Consider the following 15,050-nt stretch of genomic DNA (forward strand, 5'->3'; position numbering starts at 1 on the left):
TTTAAGTGACAGCTGCGCAGTTATGCAGCGCTGCACCCAAATGAAATTTTACGTCCTTTGTTTCCCACTAATAGAGTTTTCTTTTGGCGGGATTTGATCGCCCGTGCGGTTTTTATTTTTTTTGCTATAGAAAAAAAAAGACCAACAATTTTGAGAAAAAAAACCAATATTTTTTTTACATTTTGCTATTAAACATGTCCAGTAAAAAATTAAAAAAAATCAAAATTCGTCATAAAATTTAGTCCAAAATGCATTCTGCTACATGTCTTTGCTAAAAAAAAATCCCAATACATGTAAATTAATTGGTATACGTGAAAGTTATGGTGTTTACAAATGGCGGTATATATACTGGGATTTTTAATTTTTATTTTTACTAATAATAGCGGTGATCAGTGACTTTTAGCGAGACTGCGGCGGCTATTCTGACACTGGGGGGAACTGACTTGGTGTCACTGACATCTAATAAAAAGCACTGACACTGTACTAATAGCACTGGGCAGGAAGGGGTTAACATGTGGGGCGATCAAAAGGTTGACTGTGTGCTGTTTTACACTGTGTCCTGTGTTAGTGCTTCACTATAAGCACACTGCTTTGCATGGCTGTGCTATGCAGAGCCATGCAAAGCAGTGTGCAGGAGCTGACGGGGGGGTAACTGTAATGTTTACAAACAGTTCTCCCCCCCCCCCCATCAGAGATGCTCGGCAATCACCGAGCGCCGGCAAGTAATCACCGACCGGGACCCGTGACTGACAACCGAGGCCATGAATGGCGGCGCATGTAGGGCGTGCGTGTGCTCCCCTACCCAGAACTAAAAAAATCACATATATATATATATATATATATATATATATGTATAAAAGTTTGTGCACCCATGCCGCCCTGAAGCAATACTTCTGCTATAGGGCGGACGGAAAGCAGTTAAAAATAATTTAAATATCTGACTGACCAGAGAGAATGAGATATGCCAATTACTGTTGAGGAGCTATCCGAAGCTTTAGCAGGTATCCCCAGTAATAAATCCCCAGGCTCTGATGGATTGTCATTCGAAATATATAAGAGATACGGTGAACTCCTCCCAGCCTTTCTCAATGCCCTGAATGCTGCCATGGATAGAGATGGTTTGCCCCCCTCCATGAATGAAGCTGTTATTATAGTATCGTTGAATCCTGGAAAAGATTAAAACCAGACTCCTACCGACCTATTTCCTTCTGAATACGGATGCTAAATTGCTGGCCCAGGTTCTAGCTATTAGACTGGCTTGGATCATTGGTAATATCCTGCATAAAGATCAGTTGGGGTTTATTCCCTCTAGAGTGACGGCTAATAATATTCACAGACATTTTTTGAATTTGCAAATTCCAGTGGACAACCCTGGGGGGAGGGCAATTTTATCTTTTGATGCGGGTAAGGCATTTGATAGTGTGGAATGACCTTATTTATGGAGGTATTATCTAGATGCGGTTTGGTTTCCAAGTTCATTAGTTGGGTGAGTCTTCTCTATGCGGCCCCTAGTGCCCGAATCCGGGTTAACGGGGATTTGTCAGATTCATTCAGGCTGCAGAAGGGGACAAGGCAGGGCTGCCGTCTCTCGCCCTTTTTGCTTCCTTTGGCGTTAGAACCATTGGCGATTTTGGTGAGACAATCTCCAGGCATCATCTGTTTTAAAAGACGTGATCTCTGTAAGCACTGTTCCATTTGTTTAAGGTCTTGACAATAAAAGTTGTTTGGATTAAAAAAAAAAATGTAAATAGTGCCTTTTGGTTTGTGGTGCTCAGATGCAGTGCATTTCCACTCTAAAAGTGTGTGTTTAGGCATGCAGATTACTTAGCCATGCTTAGTTTTGGTCTTTTCTAACATTTTTGAGGCTATCAGTAAATCATGTGCTGTGTCTGTACATATTCTAAGTTTTCCTAGTTTAAAAAAAACAGGCATGGGGGGGGGGGGTTAAAAATAAGGCATGGGGGGGGATTGCCCCCTCCCATTCCCTCCCCCCCCCGATTCTCATAGATTTTAATGGGTATGCGAAAACTGCTTGAAGCAAACAAATCCCGTTAATCCAAGCTCTATTTGTAATTATTGTTGGTAAAAAGCCAGTGGTAAGCAGCAGTAAAGAGGAAGCCGGTGATGGGACGTTATCGATTCTGGGTTGCGAACCATCACCAGATAACTGCTTTGAAAACCTTTCCTTCCCATTTACTAAAATGCTTTCTTACAATGGCAAGCACTAACATATTTTTTCAGAGTTGGTTAATTGCTTTCTGTTCTGCAGTTGACCAAGTGTATTGTTTAAGAATAATTAACTGCTAATTATTTTTCATTAACTACAGAGACCAATGAAGATCAAGTGATTACGTCCTTGACTGAAATACAGCACCAATATTATCTGCAGTGTATTACTAAACACAGGGGCACTCACTACGGTCAGGCTTTGGAGCTCAGGCAGGCCATAGATGGTGCAAATTTCTTTCCTGCAACCACAACTCGATTCCCCTATCAACACAGTGTGTTCTCTAGGTGAGGAAGGGGGTTAAGGTGCGTGGGGTAAACCGTCCCTGCTGGGAGGAGACAGTGATTATTGCTAGCGGCTTTAATAGCCACTAGCAATAGTCGCATGTAAGATCTGGCAGGCTGGTTGCATCCAAGTGGATCGATTGATCAACTTGGGTACATTCAGCCTGCTAATACACGGTTCAAATCTAATTCCTGCTGAACCGGCCAAGATTTCAAACGTCTGTGGCTGGTTTTACAGACTTCTGTTCCAACAAAGTCAGGCTGACCAAAACAGACCCTCACATTAGGATCAGTATGTGTTAAGGCTGGTTCACATCAGATGGGTTTACAGAAGTCGACCTATCAATCGACTTCTGTAAAGCAGCCTGTCGGATTTGCAATCAGCTATAGGCTAGACAGGTGCTATAATTCTTACCTACTCTATCCAAAGCTAAAACAAAGTTCCTTCCCACTTTATGAACCCTGCAACACACAGAAATAAAAATCCATATTAACGAATGAAAAAAACTGAACACCAAACTCTTTAAAATGATCATGTCCTTATAACTGTAATTGTATTACGGCTACCATTATTTTACAGTAAAACATGTTACAAATAATTTCTGTACAGCTAAATTGCTATATAAACGCTTTCTCACTGTGACAAAGTGAAATAGTATAGCCACAAACTACAGATATGGATCTGTTTACATTCTGGTAGAATGAATCACCTTGCTAAATTTTAAATTTCAGGTTATGTGAAATGATTTATTGAAAACAGACATATTTAAAGTGAAAAAGCAATTTTTTAGGGTCTTTTCACACAGGTGGATCAGTTCACATCAGTTTGCATCAGTTCACATCAGTTTTTCATCAGTTCACATCAGTTTTTCATCCTTTTTACATTATTTTGGATCCAGTTTCTGTCTGTTTTCATCCGATTACATCAATGTTTTCGGCCGTTTACATCCGTATACATCCACTTTTGTCCATTTACATCTGTTTTTCATCCATTTCCATCAGTTTTTGCCTTACTTACTTACTTTTGCTTACATCCGTCTACATCTGTTTTTGTCTGCCTACATCCGTTTTTGTCCGTTTACATCCTTTTTGTCCACTTACACCCATTTTTCATCCGTTCCGTTTTTTTAACGGAAGCAAAATAGGGTTTTCTTCCATTCAAAAAAATGGATGTTAATGGATGTGGACATTAACGGATGTAAACAGATGATCATCCGTTTACATCCACTAGTCCATAGAGATACATGGGTGTCCGTTTTTCATCCTTAAATGGACAGATGAAAAACGGACATACGGAAAGGGGCCTAAAGGTCAATTTGTTTTTTTTAGTTTATACTTTATTACAATACATTTTTTAAAAATCGTTTTAATTAAAATTTTACATACGATGTCTCCGATGCCACAAAACATTATTAGATTTTTCTAAAGAGAGAGAGAACACCAGATGCTGTTTGCTTTCTGAGGGTGTCTGCAAGTCTGTAGGGACCTATACAGAGCTGACCCATTAGGAGACCTATATCATTGTGGTTGTTGGAGACAAAAAGAGGGGAGGGGGAGAGAAGCAAAACAACCATAGTGTACCATGTAAAGTGTAATTTTAATAGAAAATGTAAAAAAGAAACATTCACAAAGTTAAAAAGGAGCTGAGCATGACAGTCAGGTAGCCTCTTGGACAGAGTTCGGACAGGTAACCAGGAAGCCTTGCCTTGACCATCAGCATCCTGGCTACCTGTCTGCCTATTTAACTCTTTTTTTTACATTTTCAATTAAAATTACACTTTCCATGCTACACTGTGGTTGTTGTACTTCTCTCTCCCTCCCCTTTTTGTCTCCTACAGCCGCACAGCACACCCATGCTGGAACGAAGCAGCATTTCCAGAGTAAGATTAGTAGTGTGTTCTATAGCTGCCTGCTTTATCTAGCTTACATAAGCTTCTGTCAGATTGTTTTATATTGTTTCTCATTGCTTCACACTGTGAACTTACATATAGCTTGCCAGGGCACCAATTTCTAACCGGCACACAAATATATATATATATATACTGTATATATTCTGGTCATTCCTTGCATTAGACCCCTAATGCATTAGACCACTCCTTGCATTAGACCACTGGTTTCAGTCCAAGGGGTTGGTGCGTTACGATCATTCTTGGTGTTTACACCTTTGATCTTTCTTTGCTTAGTATTATTGTAGGTTTTGTCTGAATGACTCTGTTTCTTAGCTGTATGTTTATCATTTTAGCTACTGAATTTTGAAAAACAAGCTTGATCAATTAGGATGGACCTGGTAAACATGTTAAAAGAAGCCCAGTACTCCAATTGCTGGCAAAAAAAATGGAAAATATAACAATTTAGCAGTTTTTCATCTGGCTAAAAAATAGAAATGATTTTTAGTTTGTTTCTTTAGTCAGAAAATTAAGTCCTGCTAGATCCCTTCCTGCTGGCCCCTTTCGCTGGTATAGATATGTAAAACACTAAAAATAAGTGCCTATATTGTTTAAAATCCAATAATGCTCTGCACATGCTCAGTTGCTCTCTATTTTTGGGCACTGTGCCAAATTTGTGCTGACTGCTTAAAGGTTTACTGCTGCTCGTGGCTCTGGGCTTCAACAAAATGGCAGCCTCTGGCAAGAAGAAACAGGAACAATGCTGGAGGCAATTTACATCACCCATTAATTTTGACAGCAAAATTATTAATGTGGAAGTATGTTTCTTACTAAAGAACCTTATTGCTATTCTCTGCTTTACGTTCTGAACAGAATAAATAGAGAAACACACAAAAAAAACCCGCAATGGAGTTGATTTACTAAAAGCAAATAGGCTGTTTACGTTGCAAGGGAATTTTCCCCTAACTTAGAAAATGCAGTGAAAATTAACTTTGCAAAGCATATACAAAGGAATGAAAGGAGAAAGGAAAACAGTATTTTTGCTTGCCCATGATTGGATGATGGAAGTCAGCAGAGTTTAACCTCATTCACTAAGCTAAGGGAAAATTCCTTTGCTAAGGGAATAGCCCTTAAGCCTTTAGTAAATCAACACCAATCTGTCCCCTTAAAGAGGCATTCAATTCTAGAGCATGGTTTTTAAATTATTAAAGCTGCTGTTCCTCTGCTCTCCTACATACAGACATTTCTCATTTTAAAAAACCTAGCCATTCCAGGCACACCTACAATAATACCACCCCTCCTTCCCTTTCCAACCCAATGGATCAGCTTTGCCACCAGTTATTGCCTCCTGAAGCATCTATGAAAAGAACATGGGGAAATAAAACAGTGAAATTATACCTGAAGCTGAGCTCAAAACTCCAAATTACTAACACATTCCTAGATATTGAGTCAATTGTTAGACAGTGGTTTTTACACATATTTTACTGTTAGCCCTGCTTCACATATGTGCGTTCCTGCGGGCCGCATTTTGCACCGGCACAGGAGCCCATTCATTTGAATGGACACCCGTACCCCGAGACACGCAGGAAAGAAGTCCCTGCACTTCTTTGGAAACTGCAGCCCACACAGGAACCTTGGTTCCCAGTGCGGTTGCGATTTCCAGTGCGGGCGGTGTGCCATTAGAATTAATGGCACCGGCCAGCGGGTCCGCATTCTTCTGTGTGGGTAATGCTTCTGCACTGATTTTTGTGCAGATCTGCAGCGTCACCACATATGTGAACCAAGCCTGAGTGTCAAATACAATGGGGATAAAAAATGGGGAAGGTACCCTTAAACTATGAAGTGAAAAGGAAATATTGTTAAAAGAGAAGCATGGCTGTACAAAAAAAAAAAAGCATCATTCCCCATCTACTGAAAGCAGCTAAATCCTTGATTCCTAGATCTGTTTGCCCAACACTTTCCAATTGGAAGAGGGAAGTACATGCAATTATGGAACCTGAGCAATGGGTGCACATGGTTAGGAATCAACGGGAGAAATGTAAAGCAGTATGGCAGGGATGGATGTACTATTCCTTTGAGATATCAGATGATTTTTCTGTATGGGCTCTCATAGTCTAGCTACCTCCTCACAAACCGATATGAAACATTGTATAACCCTATATTCCTGTTTTTACCCACCCAGGTGTTTTTCGTTGTTCCTTGGATAGGGTTTTTTTTTTTTACTCTGCCTTATTTCCCCTACCCCCCCCCCTTTTTTTTTCTTTTTTTGGTTGTGTGTGTACCTTTCCTTCTTCCTTTTATTTTAATTTTTGGATTTACACAAACAGCCTATGTGCTTTCTATGGTGTGTTTTGTAAAGTAATTGCATTCCTGGGTAATATTGGTGCCCAGCTTATGTATAACTTACAATCAACATTTATGGTTTATAGATGCTGCTGTATGTCCTCTGGTTCCTTCCTTTTGTTTGTTTGCCTGTGAACGTATTTAATGATACTTTTATATAACCTGAAAATGTTAATAAAGATTGATTTAAAAAAAAAAAGAGAAAAGCATGGCCAAAGCTCTTTTGGACCTACTTCTGTTGGTCACAGGAGTTCACTTCATTCTGCACTTCTATGACCCCTTTTCAGCTGACAGCACGCTAGTGTCGGCTGTTGTCACTCAGCTAGTCCAGGCTCTGGATCTATCCCAATGCAGCCCACCAAAGGTAGTAATAATATACAAAATATGTAACAAACTGAAGAATGATGTTAGTGGTGGTGTTGTGGAGGAGCGGATGGATGAGCTCCTCCTGGGTTCAGTGGTATATATAGAAAATGGTAACTCTGACATCTCTCTCTATAATACAATATCATTAGCATCATTGTTTTTATCACAAGTTTGACCTATAACATCACTCTTCAGTTTGTTCCATATTTTTATATTTATTTTTACTGCCTGCGGTGGGCTGTATATTATGTGTTATCACGCTTTAAGTTTTGTTATATGCTTTTATACACATAGAATATGGTTAGGAGGTGGCGTCTTCGTGATAGAACCTCCTCCCCCTGTTCCCCACCCTCTAGTGGTAGGTGGGCTGCACAATCAAACAATGTCATCTATATAAGGAGTCTGAGTTCTGGGAGGGACCAGCCTAGCTCTGAAGAAGGGGGATTAGGTCCCCGAAACGCATCAGCTGGTCTTGCCATTTTGTCTCTCTTTAGAGGTGGAAAGAGGTCCATAATGTGTGCTTTATGTAATATATGCTTTTAAGCTCACTTGCCTTGTGTATATAATATTTGTATTTTACATCCTTTAATAAAGTGTAATGATAAGATAATGCACCCTCTCTTTTTTATGTTTTTGACTAGCGTTGGATTTCCCCAGTCTGAGGAGGGCTGCGCTGCCTGTTCTTTCCAGTCCGGGCTGTGACAGGACCATATGACTATTGGACTATGCTACAAGCGCCGCTATCCGTTTCAGAGTGCTGAAGTGTCGAGTTCTATCTTTTCCGCTCTTTGTGGAGCTTTGAGCTTTAGGCTTCATTCGCACCATACATGTAGAAAAACTGATGGAAAAGAATGAACATATTTCACTCGCAGAGACACAAGTCTACATCAGTTTTCATGCGTGTTTCAGTGAGATTTATACATGTTGCAGATTCCTGCACAGAAAAAATCTGCACAATACTAGGGTTGTGGTGTGAACAGGGCACATAGAGAACAATTGTTTTTTTTCCCCTTGCAGAATGCGTGCAGAAAAACTCATGTCTCTGCACCATGGTATGAATGAGGCCTCAAGCTACATACCCTCAAGTGGGAATCAGGGCTAAAATCTGTTGTAATTTAAAGTGGAACTTTAGTCAGAAAATTAAGTCTTGCTAGGTCACTTCAACCTGGCCCCTTTTCAGGTATAGCTATGTAAAACCTTAAAAATAAGTGGCTATACTGTTTAAAATCCAGTAATACACTGTCTCACCCTGCTTTGCACATGCTCATTTGCTCTCCATTTTTAGGTACTGACAAATTTTTAGAGGTCGATTTGCTTCCATCAGAAAAACTGATGGAAACTGACATGCAGATTTCACTTACAGAGACATCAGTTTACATCAGTTTTCATGCACGTTGCAATGAGTTTGATACACATTGCAGATCCGTGCACAGAAAAATTTGCACAATACTAGCATTGTGGTGTGAACAGGGCACATAGAGAACAATTTTTTTTTTGTTGCCTTGCAGAACACATGCAGAAAAACTCAAGTCTGTGCATCATGACGTCAATGAGCCCTTAACGCAGAATTAAATCCTCCTATCTTTTACAGCCAAGGAAGCTGCTTCTGTTTGATCTGCAACTGCCATGATGCTACCAGGGGTGGACTGACCATTTGGAAATTCGGGCACTGCCCGAGGGCCCGGGGTCAGTAGGGGGCCCCATGAAATGCCCCTGGTACCTTTTTCATAGGCTTTTTTGAGTTTGGGCAAGGACACGGGCCCCATGATCCATTATTGCCCAGGGGCCCCATAAGTTGTCAGTCTGCCCCTGGATGCTACACATGTGATCAGTTATGACATCAGCCATTTGATGGCATGACAGTTTGGTTAAGGACACAAGCACCCGTGACAGTTAGCAATCCTAGCATTCCAGGAATGTAACTGTGTTTTTAAACCATTAATCAATGGGTTTAGTTCTGCTTTTGATTTACTGATGTTCAGATGTTGTGAGCATCAGCAAAATGGCAGCCATCAGCAAGAAGAATCAGGAACAAAGCTGAAGGCAATTTACAGCACCCAATAATTTTGGTAGCATAATAATTAATATGGAATAAGCCCCAGTTCACATATATGCAGCCGTGCGGGCCGCGTTTTGCGAAGGCAAGAGAGTCCATTCATTTGAATGGACTCCCGTGCCCCGTGACACTCAGAGAAGTCCCTGCACTTCTTTTGAAAATGCAGCCTGCACAGGAACCTCGGTTCCCAGTACGGTTGCGTTTTCCAGTGTGGGTGACATGCCATTAGAACTAAGGGCACCCTCCTGCGGGTCCGCATTTCTCGGTGCGGGTGGTGCGGCTGCACGGATTTTCAATATTTTTTTTTATCAAGCTGTTATGGGTAAAGTTCTGCTTTAATGTCAGTGCAACTGCTAATCTACAACCAACCATGACTTTCAGTAACTGCCAAAAGTATTTAAAATGTGTAAATGTGTTCTTGGAACCATTAAAGAGTTTGTAGACAGTATTTAGGAAAAAATTTTTCCACTGTTCATATAACTGACTGACTGACCCTCTCAAAATGTTGTTTGAGTTTAAAGCGGAACTAAATCAATTTAACTGTTTCAAAAGATAGTTACATTCAAGGCATGACATGAATGCTAATGCTCTCAACCAAACTGTCAAACCACCAAATGGCTGGCGTCACAACTGATCACATGTGCAGCACCATGGCAGCTTCAGGATAAACAGATGTCACAATGGCAGCTTATTTGGTTGAAACAGATACAAGGGTTTAGTTCCCCTTTAAATTACTGGCAAACTGTTGCTTTAAATATTCAGTGTATGTTACTGCACTGGAAGTAGCAGCTTTGGATAAACACTGCACATATAAAACAGAACTTTACCACTTCAGTGCTCTCCAGCCACTGCAGGTATTCTACAGATCAGGTAGGTCAAATATCTCCTCCTCCCACCATGTGCAATTGTTTCTCCTGCTGCCTTATACATCATTGTGTACTTGCAAGGGAGAAGCAGGTAGAATACCTTCACCAGTCAAATACCTGCAGCGGCTGGAGAATAGTGAGGTGGTGGCATTTCAAGGCACAGGCCACCGGAAAAGTAACTATACTGGATCCTATTAGATTGTAAGCTCCCAGGATCAGGGCCCTGCTTATCCCCTTGTATTGAACTGTATCATTGCTGTATTGTCTCCCTTTATATTGTAAAGTGCTGAGCAAACTGTTGGTGCTATATAAATCCTGTATAATAATAAACTTCTTTTTTTTAGAGCTTGTCTTGATTTGTCAGTGACCCTATGGTGACAGTGTCAAAGTGCAATGTTTTACCTAGAAACCCTACCAGTATTGTTATTATTATAATACACGATTTATATAATGACAACAGTTTGCACAGCACTTTACAATATAAAGGGAGACAGTATAATTACAATACATTTCAGAACAGAAGGAATAGGTGGGCCCTGCTTGTGGAGCTTACAATCTAAAGGATGGGGGAGGTGGTACAAAAGGTGATAGCTGCAGGGGATGATCTGATGGAGGTGTCTCAAGTACAGTTCTTAGGTGGAGGTGGGGTAGGCTTCCCTGAATAAGTGAGTTTTCAAAGATCACCTAAAGGCTGACAGGGTGGGGGCTGACTGGACATACTGGGGTAGGCAGTTCCAGAGGATGGGAGAGGCTCTGGAGAAGTCCTGGAGGTGAGCGCAGGAGGTGACGAGGAAGCTAGAGAGCAAGATGTCTTGGGAGGAGCGGAGCAGGCGATTTGGACAGTATCTGTGGATGAGGTTGGTGATGTAGCTAGGGGCAGTGTTGTGGATAGCTTTGTATGTTGTGGTTAGTATTCTGAATTTTATACGTTGGGTTAGTGGAAGCCAATGAAGGGATTGGCAGAGAGGGGAAGTAGTCGTTGATCAGTTGGTAAGGTGTATGAGTCTAGCAGCAGCATTTATAATAGACTGAAGGGGGGATAACCTGTGTAACGGTAGACCAGTGAGGAGGGAGTTGCAGTAATCAAGGCAGGATATAACAAAAGCGTGGATGAGTTGCTTTGTGGTGTCATTGGTCAGAAAGGGGCAGATTTTGGAAATGTTGCAGAGGTTGAGGCGGCAGGATTAAGCCAGTGATTGGATGTGGGGCCCGAAGGAGAGGTCAGTCTAGGATTACACCTAGCACCCTGGCATGAGGGGAAGGACCAATGGTTGTGCTGTTGATCTTAATGGTAAAGTCATGAGCCGGGGATCGTGGAGGAGGAAATATTACAAGCTCGGTTTTCAAAAGATTGAGTTTAAGGGAGTGATGTGACATCCATACTGATGTATCACTTAGTAGATTAGTGATACTTGAGGAGATTAAGGGGGTGAGCTGGGGAGTGGAGAGATGGATCTTGGTGTCATCAGCATAGATGTGGTATTGGAAGCCATGGAAGGTTATCAGTTGGCCCAGGGAGGAGGTGTAGAGAGAGAAAAGGAGGACACAGCCTTAGAGTACACCAACTGAAAGAGGAAGAGGAGCGGAGGAGTTGTTGTTGTATGTGACACTGAAAGTGCTCTGAGAAAGGTCACAGAGGCCATTGGAGTGGAGTTTACTGAGGAGGAGCGGGTGGTCGTCTGTGTCAAAGGCAGCGGAAAGGTCTAGGAGTATGAGTATTGAGTAATGGCCATTGGTTTTAGCAGTTAGTAGGTCATTTTAGTGGGCAGTTTCAGTGGAATGTTGTTGGCGGAAGAAGACTATAGAGGATCTTACTTTCTTCCCACATAATGATCACCAGGACAAACAGAGAGGGTGCATGTCCTCAGTGAAATTAGAGACAGCGATAAAAACCTAAAAGAGTCTCAAGTTATCCCGACCCTATTGAAATTGAATTAAAAAACTTTAAAGTGGTTTCAAGGAAGAAAGTCTTTGATTTAATGCATTAGGGTGAAGAACCTTCTGGCTGCAGCTCCCCCCTCAAACCCCCCCCCGTCCTCCCTTATACTGACCTGAGCCCCATCTCTCCCAGGTCTCGCTCTCCTTATTTATCCACACAGCAGCTGGATTGTCAATCACAGCCAGTGAGCCAATGAAGAAAGAGTGGGGGGCAGGGCAGGGCAGAGCAGTGCTCTGTGTGTAAATGGACAATGTCCATTCACAGGAACGTGGCTCGGCAGTGAACCTGCTCGAATGCCCCCATAGCAAAAGGCTTGCTATTGGGGGCACTCGGCTAGGGGAAGGAGCCAGAAACACAGCCTTGGACCCAAAAAAGAAGAGGATTGGGGCTGCTCTGTGCAAAACTACTGTACAGAGCATGTAAGTATAACATGTATATTTATTTTTTTTATTCCAACCTTTAGGATTACTTTGAGTCGATTACACAACTGGCAACTGAAATAAAAATGACACAGTTGTCCCAGGTTGCGCAGCCTGAAGATAGATGGCAACCAAAAGAGACACAAAAGAGACACAACCAAAAGAGACACAACACTAAAAATCTCTATAGTAACAGGGAAGGGGGTTTGGGCTAGGAGTACTCAGTTCTGGCATCTCTACACCAGTCCACATCTATGCAAATGATATGAATTATACATTGTGTATATATTTTAATTGACATTAAAGCGGTAATACACCCCAAACCAAAAATGTAATATATTGCAGCTTAGCAGTCATTAGATGGGGTGGCTGCATTTATTTTATTTTCTTAGGCCTTTTCCCCTCTGTTTTCATCTGACTATCTGGCCAGTAACACACCTCCGGTATTAGAGTGCCCCCTGGATGAAGGAGCACAGGGGCACCTTTGGACAGCAACATTGTCAGGCTGGGGGGTGTTAGACTGACTAGTAGATTTAAATACACAAACAAATTGAAGCCAAACTCCAGCTAATACTTATAAGCAGTTACAGCAAACAATTCTTTTTCCATTTAGTATAAAGGTTTTACATAAATTAATAAAAGGTGATCATTATAAGAACCCCTGCTAGTATTAAATGGTTTGTCTCATCTCTGTAACTGATACATTCTGCTGGAGAGCGTGTTCTTTTGAAAAACATCAGATTTACTGGCTGTATCACCAGATGAAAATAGAAGAAAGAAAGTTTAAAATAAAAAATAAAAGGCGTCACATCTAAGGGTTAGTAAGCTACAATACAATACATTTGATTTTGGGTTTGATACCACTTTAAAGTATAGAAAGAGTATGGAATAAAATAATAAATAATGCATGCAAACTGTACATGCAAAAACATAATAATGCTATGTCTACTTTCTAAAGTTTTTAAAATATTTGTGCCCTGCAGCTCCCAACTGCAAATGCAGCACATCCACAGGTGCATTTCTTCATGCAAGAATATACCCTTCTTGAATAGGACTACACATTCTCTACTCCCCAGACCTGCAACTGTCAGTTTGTGTCCTTTACTCTGCCTACAGTAAAGGATTTAGTTGTTTTCCAAACACATATTTGCTTCAAACTAGAATTCTGGGAAATAAACTAAAATACATATATGTGAACTGCTGTAAGGGATTTGTAATTATGCTTAGTTTGATTTACACACCTTTATTTAACCAAGAAAATCCCATGGTCAGCAGACCATACATCATTGATGTGATGGTGCTAATTTACAGACCAGTGGCCAGAATGGCGGTGAAAATTGGACACAAGAAGCTGCAATGCTGAACTGGAGAATACCGCCTTGGTGGTACTGTTTGGCAGATGTGTGTGAATCACAAAATTCTCTGAAAAGTCTTTTGGCAGGTAGAACAGATCTCACTGAAAAACATATTTTTTACATACATCCTGCTTCCTACACCAACAAAACCAGATAATAGCTTATGCCACAGCTCTTAAGAAAGATACAAAAACCTCCAAGGAAACATTAAAGTTGCATAAACTAGTATAAAAAAAATTAAAATGACTACAAAACATTTTACCACCGAAGTAGGGTTATATTTCAACTCTTATAAAAGGCTAAAAGAACCCTTTAACATGGCATTTTTTTAGTTAACATTGAAGCAGTAATGACCATCAAGTCACATACCCTGTTGTTGCTGTAATAGGGGTCAAGGTCCTCCATTGGTTCCGTGACCATTTCGCGTGGTAGGTCTCCATATATAAAAGGCAAGCCTTTGCCTGCTTCCAAGTCCGAGTTCGGCTTGGGTCCATTTTCGTCATCGTCGTCTCTGCGGTCCTTTGCTGCTGCTTTTTTGGCTTTTTCTTCTGCGAAGCGCTTCTCAACAGCAGCAAGAGATTCTCTGGTGAAGAGGCGAAGGCTGTCAGGTCCTGGTGGGGGTGAAAGTGGCTGTTCCATCTTCTCATCCTGCACTAATTCCCAATCAGCCTCTCACACATGAAGGTGCTATAGAAAAAATTGAGATATATACATTTTAAATGTCTTATCAATATGAATATATTTATACTTCACACATTATTTCAAGCTTATATCTACTTCTGCAGTTTGTTTTCATTAGACTTTTGTTCTTCAGTCAAATAATGGTAATTGTACTAGTATGTTTTTTACACTACAAAGGGAGATAGGAAAAATATTTTCATTAGCAACCAATCTGATACCAGCTGTTGCTTTTCTAGAGTAAGTATAATTGTATATCTCTTGGAGATGGCAACATTTTGATACAATGGAGCCAATGGAGGTCAGAAGAGATACAGGGCCTGGTAAATAGTTCAAGATAGCAACAAACATGCAAAACTGAATTGGAATTTTAGTATTGGTAAATTTTGGTGACACACGCATATTGTAATGGTTTATATCAGCACCTGTTCTGACACCTAATTTCCTAATTGCCAAGATCTTTGCAGCACTTAAAGTGAATTTTTAGTCTCTGTCTCTCACTATCTATATAGTATGTACAGGGCTTTTTTCAGCTGGAACTTGGTGGAACCACCTTTGGCTCAGGCCCTCTGCCTCCTGCTCACCACTATAACTTGTAAATAAAAAGTCCGGCTTCTGTGTTTACAAGTGA

At 40.9% G+C, this 15,050-nt stretch overlaps 1 protein-coding gene across 4 annotated transcripts in view; it reads right to left on the reverse strand.

The window, feature by feature from the left end:
- Positions 1–15,050, reverse strand: part of LOC149470815 (sodium channel protein type 2 subunit alpha-like) — a 214,232-nt gene that overhangs the window by 151,561 nt on the left and 47,621 nt on the right. For all 4 annotated transcript variants that reach the window (XM_089660166.1, XM_089660153.1, XM_089660173.1 and 1 more), the window contains exon 2: positions 14,111–14,428. In XM_089660166.1, coding sequence (XP_089516292.1) covers positions 14,111–14,380 — 270 coding nt within the window. In that variant the 5' untranslated portion in view covers positions 14,381–14,428. The remainder of the gene's footprint in view (positions 1–14,110; positions 14,429–15,050) is intronic.

Source organism: Staurois parvus, unplaced genomic scaffold (genome assembly GCF_062004578.1).
Source record: "Staurois parvus isolate SC_StPar_1 unplaced genomic scaffold, SC_StPar_1.0 ptg000031l, whole genome shotgun sequence".
NCBI classification, from domain to species: domain Eukaryota; kingdom Metazoa; phylum Chordata; class Amphibia; order Anura; family Ranidae; genus Staurois; species Staurois parvus.